Raw genomic sequence first — 19,492 nt, forward strand, 5'->3', positions numbered from 1 at the left:
TCCATGTTTCATTCAAATACACGAGAAGTAAAACCAATGCGGAGGACGCTAGATTTTGCGTATCGTTCGTGTCATTTAATCCATAATCAACATACCCGTGGTGCTTCTTTCCATCGAAAATTTTTTGTTGGCGGATGGCCATCTCATCTATAACTAAATTACAAATGATCTTGGACTTAGAATTATCACTTTTGACCTTAAGAACATTAAAGGCTTCCGATGTAAACCCCGGATCCCCGTTTATTTTGCTATACCAATTGACCAGCGTTCTTGGATGCGGTAATGAGTCATTAAAGGCGGATCGAACATATTTATAGGCAGCAGGGGAGTAAAAGTTTAATGTTAATGCAAATTTTTTTAGCGTATAAGGAAATTTTTTAAAAGTCCTTTTCTTTTTGAAGGATTTTTGAAATTCTTCCATCAATTGCATTGTTTCTTCATTCAAATTTAACTGCATTTCTTCTTCTTCACTCAATATACGTTTTTTTTTCAGTTCTTCTATAACATCTTTTAATTTTTTATTTTTTACTTCTAGTCTTTTATTTTTCTGTGATATATTTTTAATTTTTCTCAGTCTTCGTGCGGATACAATTTTCAAGCGGTGAATTATTTTTCTCATTTTGTGCTTTCGCGGCGTTTCAGTTATTTCATTTATCTCTTCATCGGTTTCCACAATATCCACATCCATATTTTCTTCCACTACAAGTTCCACCGGCTCTTCAGAATGAGATTCGTCCTGAAAAAAGTACATTATACTGTAGTCAAAAGACCAACATCAAATCTGATTACTAAGTAAAAAAAAACGTTCATCATGGAAACAAATTTAGTTTGAGTTGCATTAAAGGGGTCGTCCATTAATCACGTGAGGCTCTAAAGGGTGAGAGGGGGGGGGGGGGTTAGGAAAAAATTACGAAATATCATAAGGGGGGGGGAGGTACAATGAGATATCACGTTGTTAAAAAACATTCAAAATCATTAAAAAACGTTTCAAAAGTAGCTAAAAAACATCACGTGATTAATGGACGACCCCAAAGCAGGTTGTTGTTATTTGATGAGAATATATTTTAGACAAATATTAACTATGTTTTGATTATATAAATTACCTAGCCTATTAAATCTTTACTTACAAAAAGCATTGGAATCGCTTCGTTAGACAAAAAAACATGACCACCATCGCTTTTTGGTCTTAGCTTGTCTTGATCCCGGAAGTGTTTCGAACAAATGACTGTAGATTTAGTCTGTCTCTTTTCTGAGTAATCTAATTATTTCCACCCACTTCTCACGGCGTGCTGGATCTTTAGGTACACTGCAAAATTATTAATATAAAATACGTAAAAAAATATAATTACTGGATTATTCATTAATAAACTAAAATAAGATTAAAGAATTCTTTTGTACGAAGATTAAAATATAATTTAATATTATTTCAAAAATATTTTAAATCAGAGGTTACCTCCATAGTAACTTATTACATAAATTATGTATTCTCCCATTAATGTGGGAAAACCAAAACGAATTTTTAGTGGCAACACTGAACCTATATTTATAGTATTCGATATTTTATTCCAATTTAAGCGTTTTTAACCTAATGTGAATATGTAAACATTAAACTTACGAGTGGAAAGTAATTCCGCTTGTTTTATTATGTTTTTGTGACCTTGAATTGCATTCTTTAACGACGCATTTACCCATTTCGGAAATAGTTTTGACGGCGTGTCGCTTGGTTAAACTCGGTCGGCGTCTCATTGAGTACTGAACTGACATTAGCGGCAAAGTTGGCTGTGGCCTTAATTGCAGTGGCAATGCTTTGACGCGGTAATTATCGATCTAGTGTATATACATCAATGGTTATCAAGCTTAAAATATGGTTTATATATGGAAACATATGGAAATAAAAGTTCGGTCTGAAAGGGTTAATTATTATTATAATTTTGGGGGTTTTAATTACGATATTCGCGTTTAATTAAATTCTTTACTATATTAAATGCAATGAAAACACTATATTACACACACTGTATGTACCCTATTCTATTCTTGACACATAAACATTCTCATTTGGTGCGTTTTATCGTTTCGTATTTTATTGTTCTTTTATACCATATATTCTAATGTTGGTAACTCAGTCAACATCACAGACAATCACAGATTGAGTCCATACGTCAAATGGGTTGCCTCAAATATTTGTTGTTTTCGTATTCATAATCATTAATTAAATTTTTTATTATAATGTCCCAAACAGTAAGAAGCTGTATCGAAGGGAGACTACCTCCGTGCTATGTATCTACAAGATTAGAAGAAAGGCGAGCCAAAGCCAGGGCCTTAAGGTAAATAATGTAATTTTCACTGATGTCCCCTAAAATGTAGGTCTGGATATTATTATTTGCAATGAAGCGCCACTCATGTCTTCGTTGAAAGAACCTCGATACATATTCTGTATAGTGGTTTCTCAATATTTTAAAGTACCTTCGGTACTGTGCAATTTTGTATTCTGAATTTTTACCCTTATTTCTCTTACTCACTGTTCTGAATGTTAGTAAACTTCCAACATTGTTACTTACACTATGCCGTGCTTTAAATTTCGTCGTAGATACTTAAGAATAAGTTATAGTGAAGTTTAAAAATACGATACGTAATAAATCGTGTTTTATTTATTTAAAAATAAACAACAAGGTAAGTGTTATATTAAGCTTAAGGCGACCTCCGTGCTCGAGAGTAAGTTCCTTGTCTACGTATCCGGAGGTTGCGGGTGCGAATCCCAGAATGTGCAAGTAAATTTAATTAAATTGTGTTATATCACATTTAAGAGGCTAGACTTTATAGTAGGTGTTTCACCTGATTATCTCTGTCTGGCTTATTGTGTCTCAAATCATCGGTAAGACAAGCGCACACACACTCGCGTGTCCGCAGCTCGCACACCTCACGCCTTGCTCAAATGATTAATATACTTTATTGACTTGGACAAAGGCACGCTCTCCCTAAAAATTTTGATATTTTGAGGCCGTTTCGGCATTCTACGAGTGAAAACTGTGGCTGCACTTTCTGAAGGATATATTGTAATATGCCACTTTTGTGTCGTATGTATATATCATTATACAGAGTGTCAGGGGGTAAGGTCCACTAACTTCGAGGGTGATTCTACATGATTTTCGAAGTAGAAAAGATAAATAACTTTTTTCTAAATTATGTGTAGTACCGTGAAGACGAATATGTGTGATCCCGCGCTCAGGGTGTCTTTGGGAAGAAGAAAACAGGTAGATTTCCGGTCGGCCAGGAAACACCCACAATGATGGAAGTGGACAGTGTTCACTCTGCACTGGAGAAGCTGTTAGCTCCTACAATATTTACAATATCACATGACGTGATCAAAATGAGAGATGCTCTAAAAAATTAAAACAAACCAGCCATATATCTATAATTAACTATTTTCATTATACTTTTTCAATAAACCGCAAATCTAATCACTTCTCAATCCGGCCTCAAAAAAATACCGCACAACAGTCCCTAACTACTCCCAACCGTCGAGAGCAAGTGAGACTATGGCATCTCCAATTGGGTTATGTTGTGTGGGTGAAGGTAGTGGGGAAGGAGGAAGGTGGGGGAGTACCCGGCTATTCAGATCTGGTCACCGAACACGGCTAAAGCAATTTTAAGCATCGATACTGAGAGCATCTTCGATTCTACCTAATAATAATTTTTTTGTATTCACCCCGTTTTTCTTTGTTTTAATATTAGCACCTAATATTATTAAATACATAAATGTTCAAACAAGCTTATATTCCTTATCGTTTAAAACATCAGTCTACAGTTAAAAAGGCTCTGTTAAAATAAGGCGCAATCAAATACGGCTATCTACAAAATCGTTTAAAACTCATAATTAAACAAAAAGTTTTTTTGAATAACAGTATTAAAAAATAGATGAATTTTAAAAAAAAATATATCTGTTGACGCTTTTGAATAAAAAAAAATTGGGAAATTTTTTGCTTCCCCTGTAAAATTTTGCCGGTCTCGAAAGCGCAACAACGATATTCAGAATTGGTGTTTGTTGTTCTATCATCTATCTGAATATATTTCTTGTTCTATCATCTATCTGAATATATATTTGTTGTTCTATCATCTATCTGAATATATATTTGTTGTTCTATCATCTATCTGAATATATTTTTTTTAAGTCATAATACGTTTCACTGAAAAGTTCCTTATTGTAAATTTCTTCCAATTAATCAGGTCAAACAGCCTAACTGTTTAACTGAACATAGTTTTAGTAGATATCACCCTTCCAAGCTTCTTGTTCAGAATGGAAATGTAACATTATAAAATAAAGTAGAATCCTTGTATTAGCGACATCTCTCGACTAAAATGCATTGCTCCATCTATTGATAATAATTATAAAACAGATATTGTAAGAAGTGAATTTTATTTCTCTCTTTTAGGTTAGAGCGGCGCAGGAAGCCAGACAAACCAGAGGATTTTGTTTGCTACTCGGACTCTGAGAGCGAGGAGGATACTCCCTCGCAGCAACAGCAGATCCTGAGGACTTCCTATAACTTCGTAGACTATGTTAAATCGAGAGAAATTCAATCTAGAGAAGTATGTAACGTTTGGGAAACACAGAAACGAAAAATAATCAAAACAATTATAATAATACATAATTAATTACCGTTTTTTTTAATCTTCATATTTTCAAATTAAATTAATTAAGTGTACATGGTGTTTGGGAAAAAGACAAAAAAAGAAAATTAACAAGAATATCGCTTTTATACACAGTGTCTGGAAACTCGTAGTAAAACGGAAAACTGGTAAATTACATTTGGAGTCAATTGTTCTATGTAACTTTTTCTGGTGAAGTCACTCTTTAATATTCGAAATTCAAAATGATAACAATGAAAAAATTAAGTATCTAATTCCAAAAACAAAAGTTAGCACAACTAAATTTCTTCACTTTTTTTTTATCAAACTACACATTTAAATAAAAGAAAAACATTATTTTTATGTGGCTGTCTGCCATAATATGTTTAGGACGGGTTGTTTCGGAGAATTTGAACAATTCATCAAATTTCAACGTTCATTTTCAAGTTCTGTGAAAGACTTATTCAAGTTCTGTTTTTATAACATTGTAGGCTAGTTGCTTGACAAAACTGACATAAAAACAGAACTTGAAAAAGTCTTTCACAGAACTTGAAAATGAACGTTGAAATTTGATGAATTATTCAGATTCTCCGAAACAACCCGTCCTAAAACTGTTTTATTTATTTATTTGAATATTCACAGGATATTTTACTGCAAATGGTTCTAAATTAAATTATTCATAGTTAATATACCTATTACGTATGACATGCTTATTTGAAAAACTGCATTTTGTTGGACGCGCTATTGTTGGCTCTATTTGCACAGACAGACTCAGCCACAGCAATGCGTGGTGGGGTACAGCTAGTAATACATAGGAAGAAGGTGTGTGGGGGGTGGAAGAAAATTATTTTATTTTAATTGATAAGTACACGAAGCTCACGAATTGTAATTGACTATAAATTAAAATAATTTGCCTCAGGGCCTACGTCATCTTTGGGGGTGCTGTGTGGAGGGTTTTTTTAATGAAAGGAGAGAAAGGAATATCTAGGGTGGGTAGGAATCTTAGGGTCAGTATGTCCAGGGGTGACGGATATTTGAATTCATCCCTCCCGCTGGAACGGTAAAAAGATCTCCCCCAAACAGTCTTCAAATCCAACCTGCCACACAGTAGGTAGATTATCCTCAAAAAGAGGTGGGGGATTTTACCCACACTATATGAGAGTATATAATCTACTGCAAAATTTTGCATATTCATTTTGGCAGTGGGCTTGCAGAGGGCGGTCGCTTGAATTTGAGACTTGCAAAAGATTTTGCAGGCTCGCCTGTATTACATTTACATGGTTTTATGACATAATACAATTTATGTATCTTGACAACTAGATTTTTAGTTTGTCAAGATACGACAAAAAATAAGAAATGTTTGTAAATTTGATCTTCGAGAGATCAAATGTGTAAAAAAGTTTATGATAATATTTTTCCGAGGTCCCCCGTAACATAGTGCTCCGAAAAAGAAAAGATTCACTATGCTACGAGGTTCCTGGATTTTTGTAGAGGCAAATATGTAAAATTAATGGTAATAAATGGTTACATTGAATTTGTTAAAATGGCATTTTTAAATATCTCCCCAGTGGTAGCATATCGCAAATAGTTTTTATTTGACTACCGCTGAGGATATGTACAAGTTAAAACAGGTATGTATTAGCAACATATTGGTAAAATTATAATTTGTTATGAAATATTGTATAGACAAAGCAGATCACAGATCGATCCGCTCGACCGGAATACGCGGGCTATGGGGTATCGACGTTTTTCAGAGTCTAGGATTTCGGGCCATTTTGTCCAAAACAGCTAGGAAATGAGCAGTGGCGGAGAGTGAGGAATTTGCCAGTGGCGTGGAGTTGGCACATTTTATAAAAGTTTAAGATATTTTACAGGAATGCAAAAATATGGCCAAAAACGTCCGTTACAGCTAGTTCATACTAAATTCTCTACCAAAATCGTAGGTCCTGTAAACGAACAACACTTTTTTTTTTTTACTAGTTGGTTGTTTAACCTTTCCGGGAGTGTGGATGCGAATATACGACAGTACACATGTTCGCCAAAGGAGTATGGACGGCTATGGACGACAGGGGTCGCATATTCATATTCGATGCATATTCTGTAAATATGCATCGTATTGCCATCTATGGGCATATTCCTGTGACTTTACACCAATTTTAAACATTTTACATCATTATCGACAGAGATATCGGCTGTTATTTATTTTGCATACTATCATAAAATTTAATCAAAAAATATATATCTTTATTTATGTAAAAAAAACTCACTCCCCAGAGCACAGCCAGAATTACGTAACTTACTCCCGGAAAGGTTAACTTAAATATTTCCGAATCGAGATGGTGAATGGCAGTGAATCTGTATGCAGTTTATAATGTATGTTTTATATTAGAATTAATAAGTTCGCGAACGAACAACTACCACCAACTAGTGACGAAAGAATGAAGAAGTTTTGACAGTTGGGAAATTCTGCTGGGTCTATATCAAGCTCTTAAAACACATACATTGTATCAGAATGTGCCGCCTGACGATAGATTGCATTGAAACAGTTTTTTTTTTTTGTGACGATACAGTAATTTTATTATTATAAAACCTTGATATTATTAGAATTTTAATAATAATAATAAAAAAGTAGTCACGCTGTGTTGCCACACCTGCAAGCAGCTTGTCTGAAGGTTCTGCTACTTTTATTTAATCGATGTACTGATTACCATGTCTGTATCTGTGTTTTCAGACACGGTTTATCAACCCGTCCTACGCCCCTAGGCACATTCTGACCCATGACATGTTCAAAGAGACACCTGTGAGTTTGGGCAACATGAACAAGGTATTCTGTTCCCAGTGGCTTTCAGATCGACAAGTCGTATTTGGAACTAAATGCAATAAGGTAAGTCTATTTTTTTCCTTGTACATTTTTAAAACTTGACCCAAGTGTAGTGTAATAATAATATATTATTTTTTTTTACATATATTTTTTGTTGTTACCTCAAAAGAAATAATATATGTATGGGTCCACAAATGGATTTATATTTTTAAGCAGAATACAGATTACTATGTACTACTTAGTAGTTCTGTCAACAGAAACATAAACTCGTGTCCAAAAGCGTATGTTTCTAATTTTCTCTTATTTAATAAATCAAAACAGCAAAATCCCCTGAAATCATATTATGTACAGTGAAACTATCTTAAGAAGTTTTCCAAGGAACCGGACAAATAAACTTTGTAAGTGGGATACCTTCTTCAGTGGAATACAAATTTGGCATTTAAAAAAAAATTAATTTATTCTAGTATTGTGCACATAGTTATTAGTGTTATGCAATATGTGTATTTGTCCAAGATCCACAAGTAAAATTAATTAAAAATATTTTTTTGTTTCCGGCTACAACATAGTAAGGGTAGGTAAATATAGGAAACGAAAAAAAAAAACTATTTAGAATGTTCATATGTTTCACGGCGAGTTTGTATTATCTTTCCTTTCGAAAATGGCCCAAAAATAACAGTCCAATATCTATATTTCGCACGTAAAGTGACAGGACTCGAATGCACATGCGATCTACATTTTTTCGTATTTTAATTTCTTTGAAGTAAGTAATGTCCGGTAAATTAAATCAACAAAAAAAAAACAGCAGTAAAGTATCAACTCCTAATCGAACAATAGGGAATTTGTGTCCATTTTTAAAAATTTATTTTATCAACATCCACATTCAAACTTAAATACTGGTATGTATTCTTTTTCACGGTTAAATTAATTCTCCAAGTTTTAAAATCTTTTAGCCCGCCAAAATGATCACAATCTGAGCGGTAAGAAGTGGGAGGGTGCGTAAACTCATCCGTGCGCTGAACGTCCTTTGGTTAGTGTATTTTGTATGGAGATTTTTTTTTATTCTTTTCTAAGGAATTCCAGTACATTTGTTTATCAATGTTTACTGTCGAACTAAATTAACGGTATTTTTTAATTTTTTTTTTAAGTCAAAATTTCATACTGAAATTAATTGCTAATGTTAGAATGTGTGATTCTCGCTCAAAACATAGCCAGACCAAGCCCGTACACTGAAGTCTATACGGTATCATCGAAGTACTTACATAGCTCACCCAGCGGCAGTACGGTGGGTTCTCGTCAACGGGGTTATTGTCATTGCTTTTTTATTTTAGTTTATTTAAGACAGTTGTACATGTGAATAAATTTTACATTTTATTTAAATATAAGATAAACCAATTAATTTCCATTTACAATTTTTTTTTATAGCTTTTAACATTGGTAAAAAAAAATAATTAAAAAAATAGGCGAACAATAAAAATAATCACTGTGATTAAGGTACATTGTAAGGTTAATTTGTTTTTAAAAGTTTTTAGGGTACAGTGGAAAATATCTTAAAGAAGCCATATTGTAAAACATAAATAAGATATCACCAAAATTTCATTTTAATAATAATAAAAATAAAGGTATGGTAAAGTAGTAATGCGAGTTCGATTAATGTAGGCAAAAAGTGTGCGATGTAAATTTAACCTCTTACGAGACGTATGATATGCCATAACTTGATTAAAAGTAATTTGTTTGCTGGAATTTATAAGATTAAAAAATAGTTTTAAATTGTGTATGCTACATAAAAATGCCAAATGCGAATAGAAATGAAAAGAAAAATCATTGGAGTATTATTTGAAAAGAGTCATGCTATTTTGTTTATATCTGCTTCAGAGGAAATTCGAATAACCGGAGAACTGTCATTTTTTCTCATAAATATATAACAGTTTTTTGTCCAAAGATATTTATAATTTTTTTCTCTTTTAAATTCCCTGGCTTTCTTCATTAGTAACTTGTTAGAAGGCTTTTACGTAAATTTGGATACGATTTACGTAAACTTACTTATTTTTACAAAAACGTTAAATAGGCATGTAGGTGATTTTAGTTGCGGTCGCGTTAGTTGTTTGGAATAGCTTCGATTTTCCCGTTTTGAATTTAACATACTTTCTAAAATGTCAGGAGATAAGACAGTGTAAGTTAAAACAATCGATAAAACTAAAAAGACAAACACAAATCATCTCGAAAACATAGATCAACATACCTAACTACACAATTCAAAACTGTATAGCGACCACTCCCTCTTATTATCAAACTATGCGTGTACAAGAAAGAGATGTTTAATTATTACGTTGTACAAACTTAAGACGGAGTACATTTGACATCTGATTTCATTCAACCAATCATGGAGGGTATACACAGGAAAGCTTTTAAATCATTTTTCAAGAACGAACGATCACGGCAATAGCGATTTCAAGGCAGTTACAAAATGGTATTTTAGTTCAGGCTTATCTTCGTATAATTTTTGATTATTATAACGAGGTCGATTCACTGATATACCGAGCAAATAATTTTGTCAACACAATTTCTGAATACATGAATGGGTCGTTGGGTCTGAGAAATAGATGGAAATTATGATACCTTAAATTTTTTTGAGTTTTCCCGTGATTCCTCTGAATGCGAGTCCCTGTATGTGATTGAGTGTGACCATCACTGTTTTTAGTGTTATTCTCCTCCACCAGACCAGGGCTGCATGCATGATCCTTGGTTTTACAACGGCTGTGTACAGCCATTGCATCATTTTAGGATTGAGTCCCCACGTTCTGCCGCAGATCCGCCTAGTTGCCCACATTAGCGAACATGCCTTTCTGCCCACAGATTCCACCTGGTCCAGGGTACTTAACCGTGTTCGAGGGTTCTAACTCCTTTTCATAGAAGGTTGGATTGTTCCATCCCTCTAGTTTTCTTTTGCGTGTGAAGAATATTTGGAACAATTTTATTGATAGCCCATTCCTCTTGGGATGCTATGATTTATATGTACCAGACCACTACAGCCGAAGTCGATACCATGACTTATTTAGAGTACCAAAAGGCAAAACCGACGTCCTGGCAAAGCATAGCATGACGAGGGGAGTGGTGCTGTTGAACGAACTAGCAAAGAATTTGGATGTAAATGACTGTTCTTTAAACGACCTAAAACAATTATTGAAGAGTCACTTACCCAAATGCTGATATGATGTAAAATTATACTGTTTGTAAAATTGTACTGTAACTGGAACAAATGTTCTGTTGTACAATTAAAAAAAAAAAAAAAAAAAAAAAGATTACTAGTTCTGTCTTGGCTGGATTGACCGACAGCCCTGTTTCTTCACACCATTCTTCCACTGTTACCAGTGTTGATTGTATGAGGCCTCTAGTTGTGTCTGCATCCCAACACCTTATTATGGTTGCAATGTCATCCGCATACCCTTATGTATAGAGACCCCTGCTGTTGAGTTTCCGGATGAGGTTATATTTTTTTTATTTCCGAATTACATTTATATATTTTGCAATTTAATTTCGATTTAAAAATGAAATAATTTCGGTGGTATGGGAGAGGAAACATTTTTCTCATTGACGAGATTTATGTTGGGGTGAAGGGTGTTCCTCTCATTGTCCACGCTCTGACTACTACAGAATGTCTTACTATTATATATCTACCCATTGACCTAAAATCTACCTATTAAATGTAACTCTTGTTAGTATCGCTTAAACTGGGTTAAGCTCAACTAAGTGCCGCCCGCAAAGCCTAGCAGCAAAAACTTAACTTTTAACTGCTAGTATTATATATTATTTTTAAGTAAATTGTGAAATAACAGAAATTGATCATATGAAATTTACTTGCCCCCGCGACCTACGGCTCGCTTGAAACAATACAATTGTTAAAATACAAACAACCTGAGTTTCTTTGTTTCAAACTCTATATTTTGTCCAGAATGAAATGTGGACATTGTAGATTGGTTCAGTGACACGTGAAGTCAGAATTAACAGATTCAGTTTAAAAACAGGCCATTTTAATGTTATGGTGTTTTATTAATTTTTAAATGATGATTTATAAATTATACACATAGTAATATAAAACAATATTTACATATTCAGAATCAGTATTGAGGGGTTGAGGTCTGTTACATTTTCGCCCATCCTCCTTTAGGTTTCTTTACATATTTCTGGAAAATCAATAATCTAAACTTATTGTGTCCTTTTCCCAGTTAATGGTATATGATGTCAACACCCGCCAGCTAGATGTGATCCCGACGCTACGTGGTCGCCAGCCGTGGGGCGCGGCCGAGCACCAGACAGGCATCCACGCCGTGGAGATCAACCCCTCGCGCACCCTGCTCGCCACGGGCGCCCGCAACTCTTGGGAGATTGCCGTGTACCGGCTGCCCACGCTCGATCCTGTGTGCGTTGGGGAGGCGCATAAAGACTGGGTCAGTTTTTTATAATTGATATTATATTATCGATATTATCTGTCATTAATTTCAACCTCAACCTCTCAAAGCTTGTCGTCTTTGAGAGGTTGTGCTTTCAAAACTGATGAAAAATAAAAAAAAATAATTGTTCCGGTTTATTTCTCCGAAGATACGGACGCTGATCCTATAGTATTTGACACACCGAATCAAAACACTGTCAATTTTATCTCACTGGGTTTGTGGGTTCAAATCCCGGCATGTGCATATAAATTTTAATAAATTTGTGTAATTTCACATGTAATTAATTAAAAATAATATTTGCAGAGATGTGCAAAATGGGTACCCAAAACCATTTGAAATGCAAAATGGAAATGGGTCAAAAATTTTCCATTTGAAAATGCAAAATGGTTTTTAGAAAAGCATTTAAAATGCAAAATACCTATTTTCAAAATGCATTGAAAATGCAAAATGGTTTCTCAGGTCAAACAATCAAAATAATTATAGAATTTTTAAACAATTTTGTCATTTAATAATGGACCTCAATGTAGAACAAATATATTACATGATGGTAAATCCAAAAACACCACGACTACAGATAATGAAACCACAAAAAATTTGCACGGGACTAATGTTGCCAACGTAAAAACATAGAAACTGCTATCTAACATTTAATATTATAGCGTAATGGCCCCATGTTCAGTATTTTTTGTAATGGTATCACTCAATTGCCAGGGCTCCTACCAGGGAGCAACTTGACAAATGTAAATTATCTCTCATAGCGAGGTTGAGGAACGACTGATATTTGGGGCTTATGAAAAAAAGACGAGTGGAGATAGTAGGAAGAAGCATTTAAAATGCAAAATGGAAAATACCCATTTTGCATTTTGCATTTCCATTTGAAATGGATTTATTTGAAATAAAGCACATCTGTGAATATTTGGTATATTTGCAGCATATTTCGCGGTGGTAAATACTCTTAGTATCGCTCCAGTAAAAGACCAACTTTCAGAATCGATACTTTGCTAGAAATGGCTTTACCGGGTACTTCCCAACATTAGTAACGTACCGCAATAATTGGGGAAAAAAAAAAGTTACGTTTATGCCACAGCGGTCATCAAAACATTAAAATAAACAATTTCTCCTTCCAGGTTTTAGACATGTGCTGGCTAGACGACGAGTTCCTCGTGTCAGGCTCACGCGACACCAAGATGGCCCTCTGGCGGGTCAACACCGATGATAACGACGAGTTGGAGGAGGCTGCACCGCCAGAGAAGCCGGCCACGAGCAGTGGTGGCAGTGGCAGCAGCAATACCATCACCAAGCCGCCACCCATGCCTGCCAACCCCGGGCAACCGCCCGTTCCCTTGTACAATTATATCTCTCCTATCACCATTAAAGAATGCAGATCTGGTGAGATGTTCTTTCAATTTGTAATCTTTTTTTAAACTAGTAGGTTGTAACTTGACTAGCATAGTTCCACTCTTAAAATTGGCCAGCAAGAGTAAGCCATTTTGGGCCGGTTTATCAGTTGCTGTTTATGCTCACTAATAGATATATATTAATTTTTTTAAAGAAAGACTATCATTCCTAGATAACGAATAACCTGATAATAATTTGAAAATCTCCTACTACCACCACAGTAAGCGAAAATGTTTCTTGTGTCGTGATGGAGGACTTAGCTAGCAGAGGAATTGATTTAAGACACCTGGGTGGAACCCAGACGCGATGCCATCTCTGCCGCTGACCGTTCCGTCTTACCCCCGTTAAGTAACTGTATTCTAAAATTATTAAAAATTACTGATATACCAGGCCATTGGAGTCTGTTCATAATATAGAAATTTAATAAACTTTCATCACTGTATTAAACACCGATTTTAGAACAAAAATGTTTTGGATGACTTTTATTTTTTGGATCATTTAAAAAACTAATTAGGTATGTATTAGTAAAAAAAATTGAATTTCGAAACTCAACTTCCTTGGAATAGAATCATCTCCTTTCAGGAATTACCACTAATTTCTGATCACCGTTTGGATATTGATTTTATAAATATTCACTTGAATTCATTTTTTTCTTCATTTTTGCTTTCAACCATCTTGGTTTAAAACCATTTAAACAGCACCCTCCATTTTTGTCTGCATTTTTTTGACAAGCTGTAGGTAGATAGGTACCTCCTTAAGGCGAAGCTTAATGCCAAATCACTATTTTGTTTAATCTTTATAACGAATTGGTGTACATTATGAATACCAAAAAATATGCTTTAGATAAATTGAAGGTTTTCCTATCGCTTCGCTTAAGTAGAATACAAATAAATAAAAAAATTACTCAGTAAAAAATATAAATGCAAACTACTAAAAAAATTTTTTTTTCAGTAGAAATGTATGAACGCATAATGGAAACAAATTAAAAAAAATACAGTATTATAGCTAAGATTATCTGTGACAGTTTCACTTGATTAAATTTTGCTTTCTTATAAAATTATTTACAAAATAAATAAAAACCAGTTTTTTGGTTGAAATCGAACGTTTCTAGACTCCGTTTGTCAAGCGATTTTAATGCCTATTACCTACGATATAAGGTATACCAAGAATATACACATTTTTTCCTCTTAATCTCTTGTCTGAATTTGAAAATATTTTGTTTTAGTTTACTAATTTCCTCGACCAGTCCAATTTTGGAAATTAAAACTATACTACCCCTTCTTACTAGTGATTGAATTCTTGTAAAGGATTGCCAAATCTACGACTCAATTGAAGATCAAAGCTTTAAATCGCCAAAAAAATGAAAAATCAGCTCGCCTTCCCTAACATAAATGTAATTTTCTATCAATTTCCATGTATGTATTCATTTCTAATTTATATTCACTAAATACCTTATAATGAACATCCTAACATCAACCTGATGCAGTCGAGTAAGATATTTCTACACACGTCATTGTAGATCTTGTCACGCAGCTCACAATTCAGTGATTCGTACTCCCGCCCCCTATCCAGAACAAGTTCTAGATTTAGTATCCCAATACCTGATTTAGTAAATATAATTTACTATGAACTGGTGTTCTAACGAGATGAAACCACGCTAGGTCGAATACTTTCTTGCTCCCGCTAAGGCGGCATCTCTTTCTACACACGGAGGTCATCGTAGATCTTGTCACGCAGCTCACAATTCAACAATCAGTGAGTCGTACTCCCGCCCCCTAGAAAAGTAGGCCTTGAACCAGCAGAGATCCAGAACTAGTTGTAGGCTCAATACGTAGGACAATGCATCTAGCTGATTGTGAGATGCATTGTCCCGTTCAGCAAGGTTGAAGAATATATAGAGAAATCTTCATCTTTCAAATGAGTCCAGAGTTAGCACGCCGTTTCGCTTTTTCTGCGAGATTAATAATAAGTTATTTATTTACTGACAGTCCACGTCCAATTACAACACATTATATATTATACAAAAGTTATAACTGTTACTATTGTTTACATGGTTACTTGAACTGTTGCTTTTCTTCTTACTAATAAGAATTTTTCGCATCAAACTCACTCAATAAATTAATTATGAAAAATAAATCCCGTTATAAATTGGCACCCAACATGGGGCGGTTATAGTGTTTCAAATCCAGACTAGCGATAAAGTACCTACCTACCTGTAATATATTTTACCAAGTAATTATTTTTATTCTATTTTTGAAAATTAATTTTATGTCTAATATTTCTTGACTCTATGAAATTTCTCAATTTTCATCTTTGAAAGTCAAGTTACATCTCCTTTGTTGTGTACAAACAATATATATGTGTATCTAATTATGTATAACCTTTTTTGTTTGCGGTGCAGGTCAGAAAGTTCGAGCAATAACATTCAACAAGACGTGGAAAGAAATAGCGGCTCTCACGCTCAACGGATACATACACGTTTTTAATGCGGAAACATTCAAACAGAAGATATCCAGAAAGCTCCCATCGTGCCAAGACTTGGTTTGTTTGGCGACGCAGGAAAGTGGGCTTTACGCGATTGGATGCAAATCTTACACGCTATTGCTGGATTGTCGCACATTGCAATATGTGAAAAAAATCACGTCTAGATATAACGGATGCGGTATCAGATCTGCTAGTTTTCAAGGGAACATGTTGACGATTGGCACCGGCTTAGGTATTTACTTTTTAATTTTATCTGGTATATATTTATATGGTTGGGGCTGTAATATTAATAGATGATTTGGAAGATTGATGGTATGCTAATAATTATTGATTTGTATATTTTTAGGAATGCTGATGTTTTACGATTTAACAGCAGGAAAATATTTAGAAAGTAATATCCACACATCTAAAACTGTAGTTCTGAAGGCTTCCAAAGGATATGTAGTAAGTTATAATTATTATTTAAATTAAAATTTACATCAATCAATAAAAACATGCCTTCAGTTCCTAAAACCTTTTATGTTTTGATGACAACCTTTGTGTCAGATATGAAACAACCTCTGGCAGATCGGTAAGCTTCCGGGCACTAGATCCAGGGGTCACGCGTAATATAACGCGCATATAGTAATACAGTACTCTCTCACTAATCCGCACACCCCAAGTGTCCTATTAGTGAAACCAGTGGAATATAGTGCACACAAAACATGCTAAAATTAAAACAGGTATTTTGAAAAACAAACAAACACCACTGTCGATCTTTTGTATAATTTCCCTTTTATGGTTTAAAGTTAAAGTGTCATATTTATGCTTCTGATAAGACTTCATTTTGTAAACTTATTCAAACAATAAACATACGACAGTTGCTAGGATACACTGAAAATAATGAACCCTTGTGACTGGTCAAATGGTCAGCCAGAGCAAGCTAGTCGTGTGTGTATGGTAACTGAGTGCGTAATAGCAAGATAACTCAACCCGTTGCATCGGTGTACAAAGCTTGACGCTTGAGTCTAGGCACACGACAGACTACCAAATTTGACATACGAATACCTGCAAATTATAGAGCTTGATTCTGTGCTTTCAACTATTAAAAATAACTCAGATTATAGTAGTAGTTGTCAGATTATCGAACGGGTAAATCGAACGGAACATACTCACAGCATTGCCCTGGTGAGAGATTACAATTTCAATCAAAGCATCGCTTAAAATGTCTTTAGCCATGATCCTGTTGCGAATGGCAAGTGTTTTCCTCCCAATATTCTACAAATGGAATTCCACAGTTGTACAATGTACAGATTCCAGGCGGCCTACGTCCATAGCAGGCCCACTTCTCACATCCTTTGGAGTTGCTTCTCCTAACTTAGTGACCAAGCTGCGAAAATACGTTCCAGGATTCAAACTGCCCAAATATGATTTTTAACGCACTTCGGCCGGGAAAGGTAGTTCTACCCGTTCGGTCGATTGATGCTTAAGGCCGGGAAGGGTAGTTCTACCTTTTGCGCCAGCCTAATTTCAATAGCAGAAAAGACGGAATTATTTAATGTTTTTATATGAATATTATATACCAATCTCTTTGCAAAGGTCCAAACTATATGTACATAATTATCAAATCTTAATGCAAGTCTTCTTTTTATATTTATATTCGTGCCTTTCGTTTACATTGGTATTTCAACAAAAGGATAGTATATTATTTGTTATTGTTATAATTCAATTAATGAAATGATGGTTTTTATGACCGTGAAACCCGATTCGAAACGACCTATCTGTGTTCCGCCCCACTCAATTCCTATGTGCAAGCGAGCCAGAGATGTCGGACGCATTTAAAGAAAGCAGGTATAGGCAAATACTATAAAACATATTACAAGGTTAATTGAGTTGCATTTCAAATAATATTCGATTTTAATTTAGTAGTGTTTTGAGTTACTACGTAGAAATTTTTTACGCGGACCCTTTATTTTCGCCCGGAGACTGCGTACCGCCAGCGCAAAAAATACCCAGCAGAAAGGTGTTTAAAGTTGCAGGAGTTGAATAAATTCATGGGGAGCCGTGATGGGCTTAACATCGAACCACTGCTATACCTTTATTTTGTATTATAATGTATAATCATTTCAGTTCCCCGATGAAGAAGCAGACGGGTTCAACCAGGTGAAGTACGTCCCAGCCATCTACACACACTGCTACGACATCACCGGGACCAGAATATTCACAGCCGGGGGCCCCCTTCCCGCCACCCTGATCGGGAACTATGCCGGCCTGTGGCAATAGTGCCGTCGCACATAGTGTCAAATGAACGGAGACAATTATATCAGTGATTTATCTGTGAATAGTAAAACTTTCGCCTATACATAATAACATAACTTTTTAGTATTAAATATATTGATATGGAAACAACAAACGTATTACCGTGTGGTCCCCAATCACGACCGCTCCAATCCTCAAATCTGTCCGCGGGTGGGGAAATCCTATGCAATATGCCTGGAGCGGTCGGTCAAGTTGGATATCCAACTGACCTAAAATCTAAACAACCGCGTATATCGTCATCCGCCATTTTGTGAATGTTGAAATCGCGCTCCAAATATACGTCAGTCCCTCGCATGTTTTCGGAGTGGTTGGACGTGATGTTGATTTATTTTTCGCATTGTATTTGAACATTTTTTATAATGATAGCTATATACTCATTATACAAATAAAAAAATGTTTTGTTTTATTATCTACTGAACAACATTTAAACCTGCTGTAGTTAGTACAAAAAATATCAAAATCAGTTCAGTAGTTTTGAAGTATCTTATTTTTATAATAGGCATTACTAGATTTATTCCGTCCATTCTTAAATAATTTTGCCAGTTAGATGATTACCCAGGGTTAACTCGTTGAGTAGGTTTATGTGATTGGCCTTCAGCCTTTGGTCTATTTACTCGTGGGTTTCTTTTTCTTAATGTACAAATACAGACAACTGCTGCTGTCAATATTAACTTTCTCTGCAACCACGACAATCTCCCTGTAAAAACACTGCGCACGACTAACTGGTGTGGAGCAATGATGAATGGCGATAGAAACACATGAATGAAATGAAGAAAACAAATTAATGAATATTATGTTCCTACTTACCTACCTACAGGCATCAATCAATATTTACCCACTATTGAAGTTTAAATTATGTTTCTTCTTCTTCTCAAGGGCCAAAATTAAATTGGATACAAAAAAAATTGTATCTGTTGAGCGCCAGCGTATCCATATGGTAATCTGACATTAATGCATTCATTCTGTTTGTGAGATTTTTACCATCGCCACACTACTGAGGTAGCGGGAGCTCTTCATTCCAAATGTTAATTGTGTTTTGATGCTTTTTAAAAAAAAAAATTAAAGTCTTCAATTGTTTCCAAAATGTCATCTTCTGTCTACAAAACTTACTATTTAGTGGCAAGTGTTGGTAGAAAAATCGCACATCTTTGAAAACAAGTTACCCTAATATTGATATCAATTGAAAGTACATTTAACGACCCCTTATCAGACAATAGTTTCATTTCATTAACAATACAAATTAGTATGGGAAGTTAAAAAACAGGTGCCACAAGTTGTGTCATCTTCTTGGGCTATAAAAAGAGCAGTTTAACCTTTTGAACGCGTTAATTTGCTCCGTTTTATCTATACCCGTACGCGGTACATATTTTCAAATACCTATGCATGCAATTAAATGTCAAATTATAGCATTCTGGCA

General features: G+C 34.8%; 1 protein-coding gene across 1 annotated transcript; it reads left to right on the forward strand.

The window, feature by feature from the left end:
* The first annotated feature begins 2,138 nt into the window (after window positions 1-2,138).
* On the forward strand, window positions 2,139-18,964 carry DCAF12 (DDB1 and CUL4 associated factor 12-like protein). The gene is made up of 8 exons (XM_089645172.1): window positions 2,139-2,324; window positions 4,431-4,587; window positions 7,358-7,510; window positions 11,671-11,892; window positions 13,023-13,284; window positions 15,695-16,009; window positions 16,124-16,221; window positions 17,887-18,964. Exons 1-8 carry the CDS (start codon window positions 2,227-2,229, stop codon window positions 18,037-18,039), a joined length of 1,458 nt encoding a protein of 485 aa, XP_089501298.1. The 5' UTR covers window positions 2,139-2,226; the 3' UTR covers window positions 18,040-18,964.
* The last annotated feature ends 528 nt before the right edge of the window (window positions 18,965-19,492 follow it).

The sequence above is a fragment of the Hesperophylax consimilis genome, chromosome 2 (assembly GCF_061612785.1).
Source record: "Hesperophylax consimilis isolate HC1 chromosome 2, BYU_Hcon_1.0, whole genome shotgun sequence".
In the NCBI taxonomy this organism is placed as follows: Eukaryota; Metazoa; Arthropoda; class Insecta; order Trichoptera; family Limnephilidae; genus Hesperophylax; species Hesperophylax consimilis.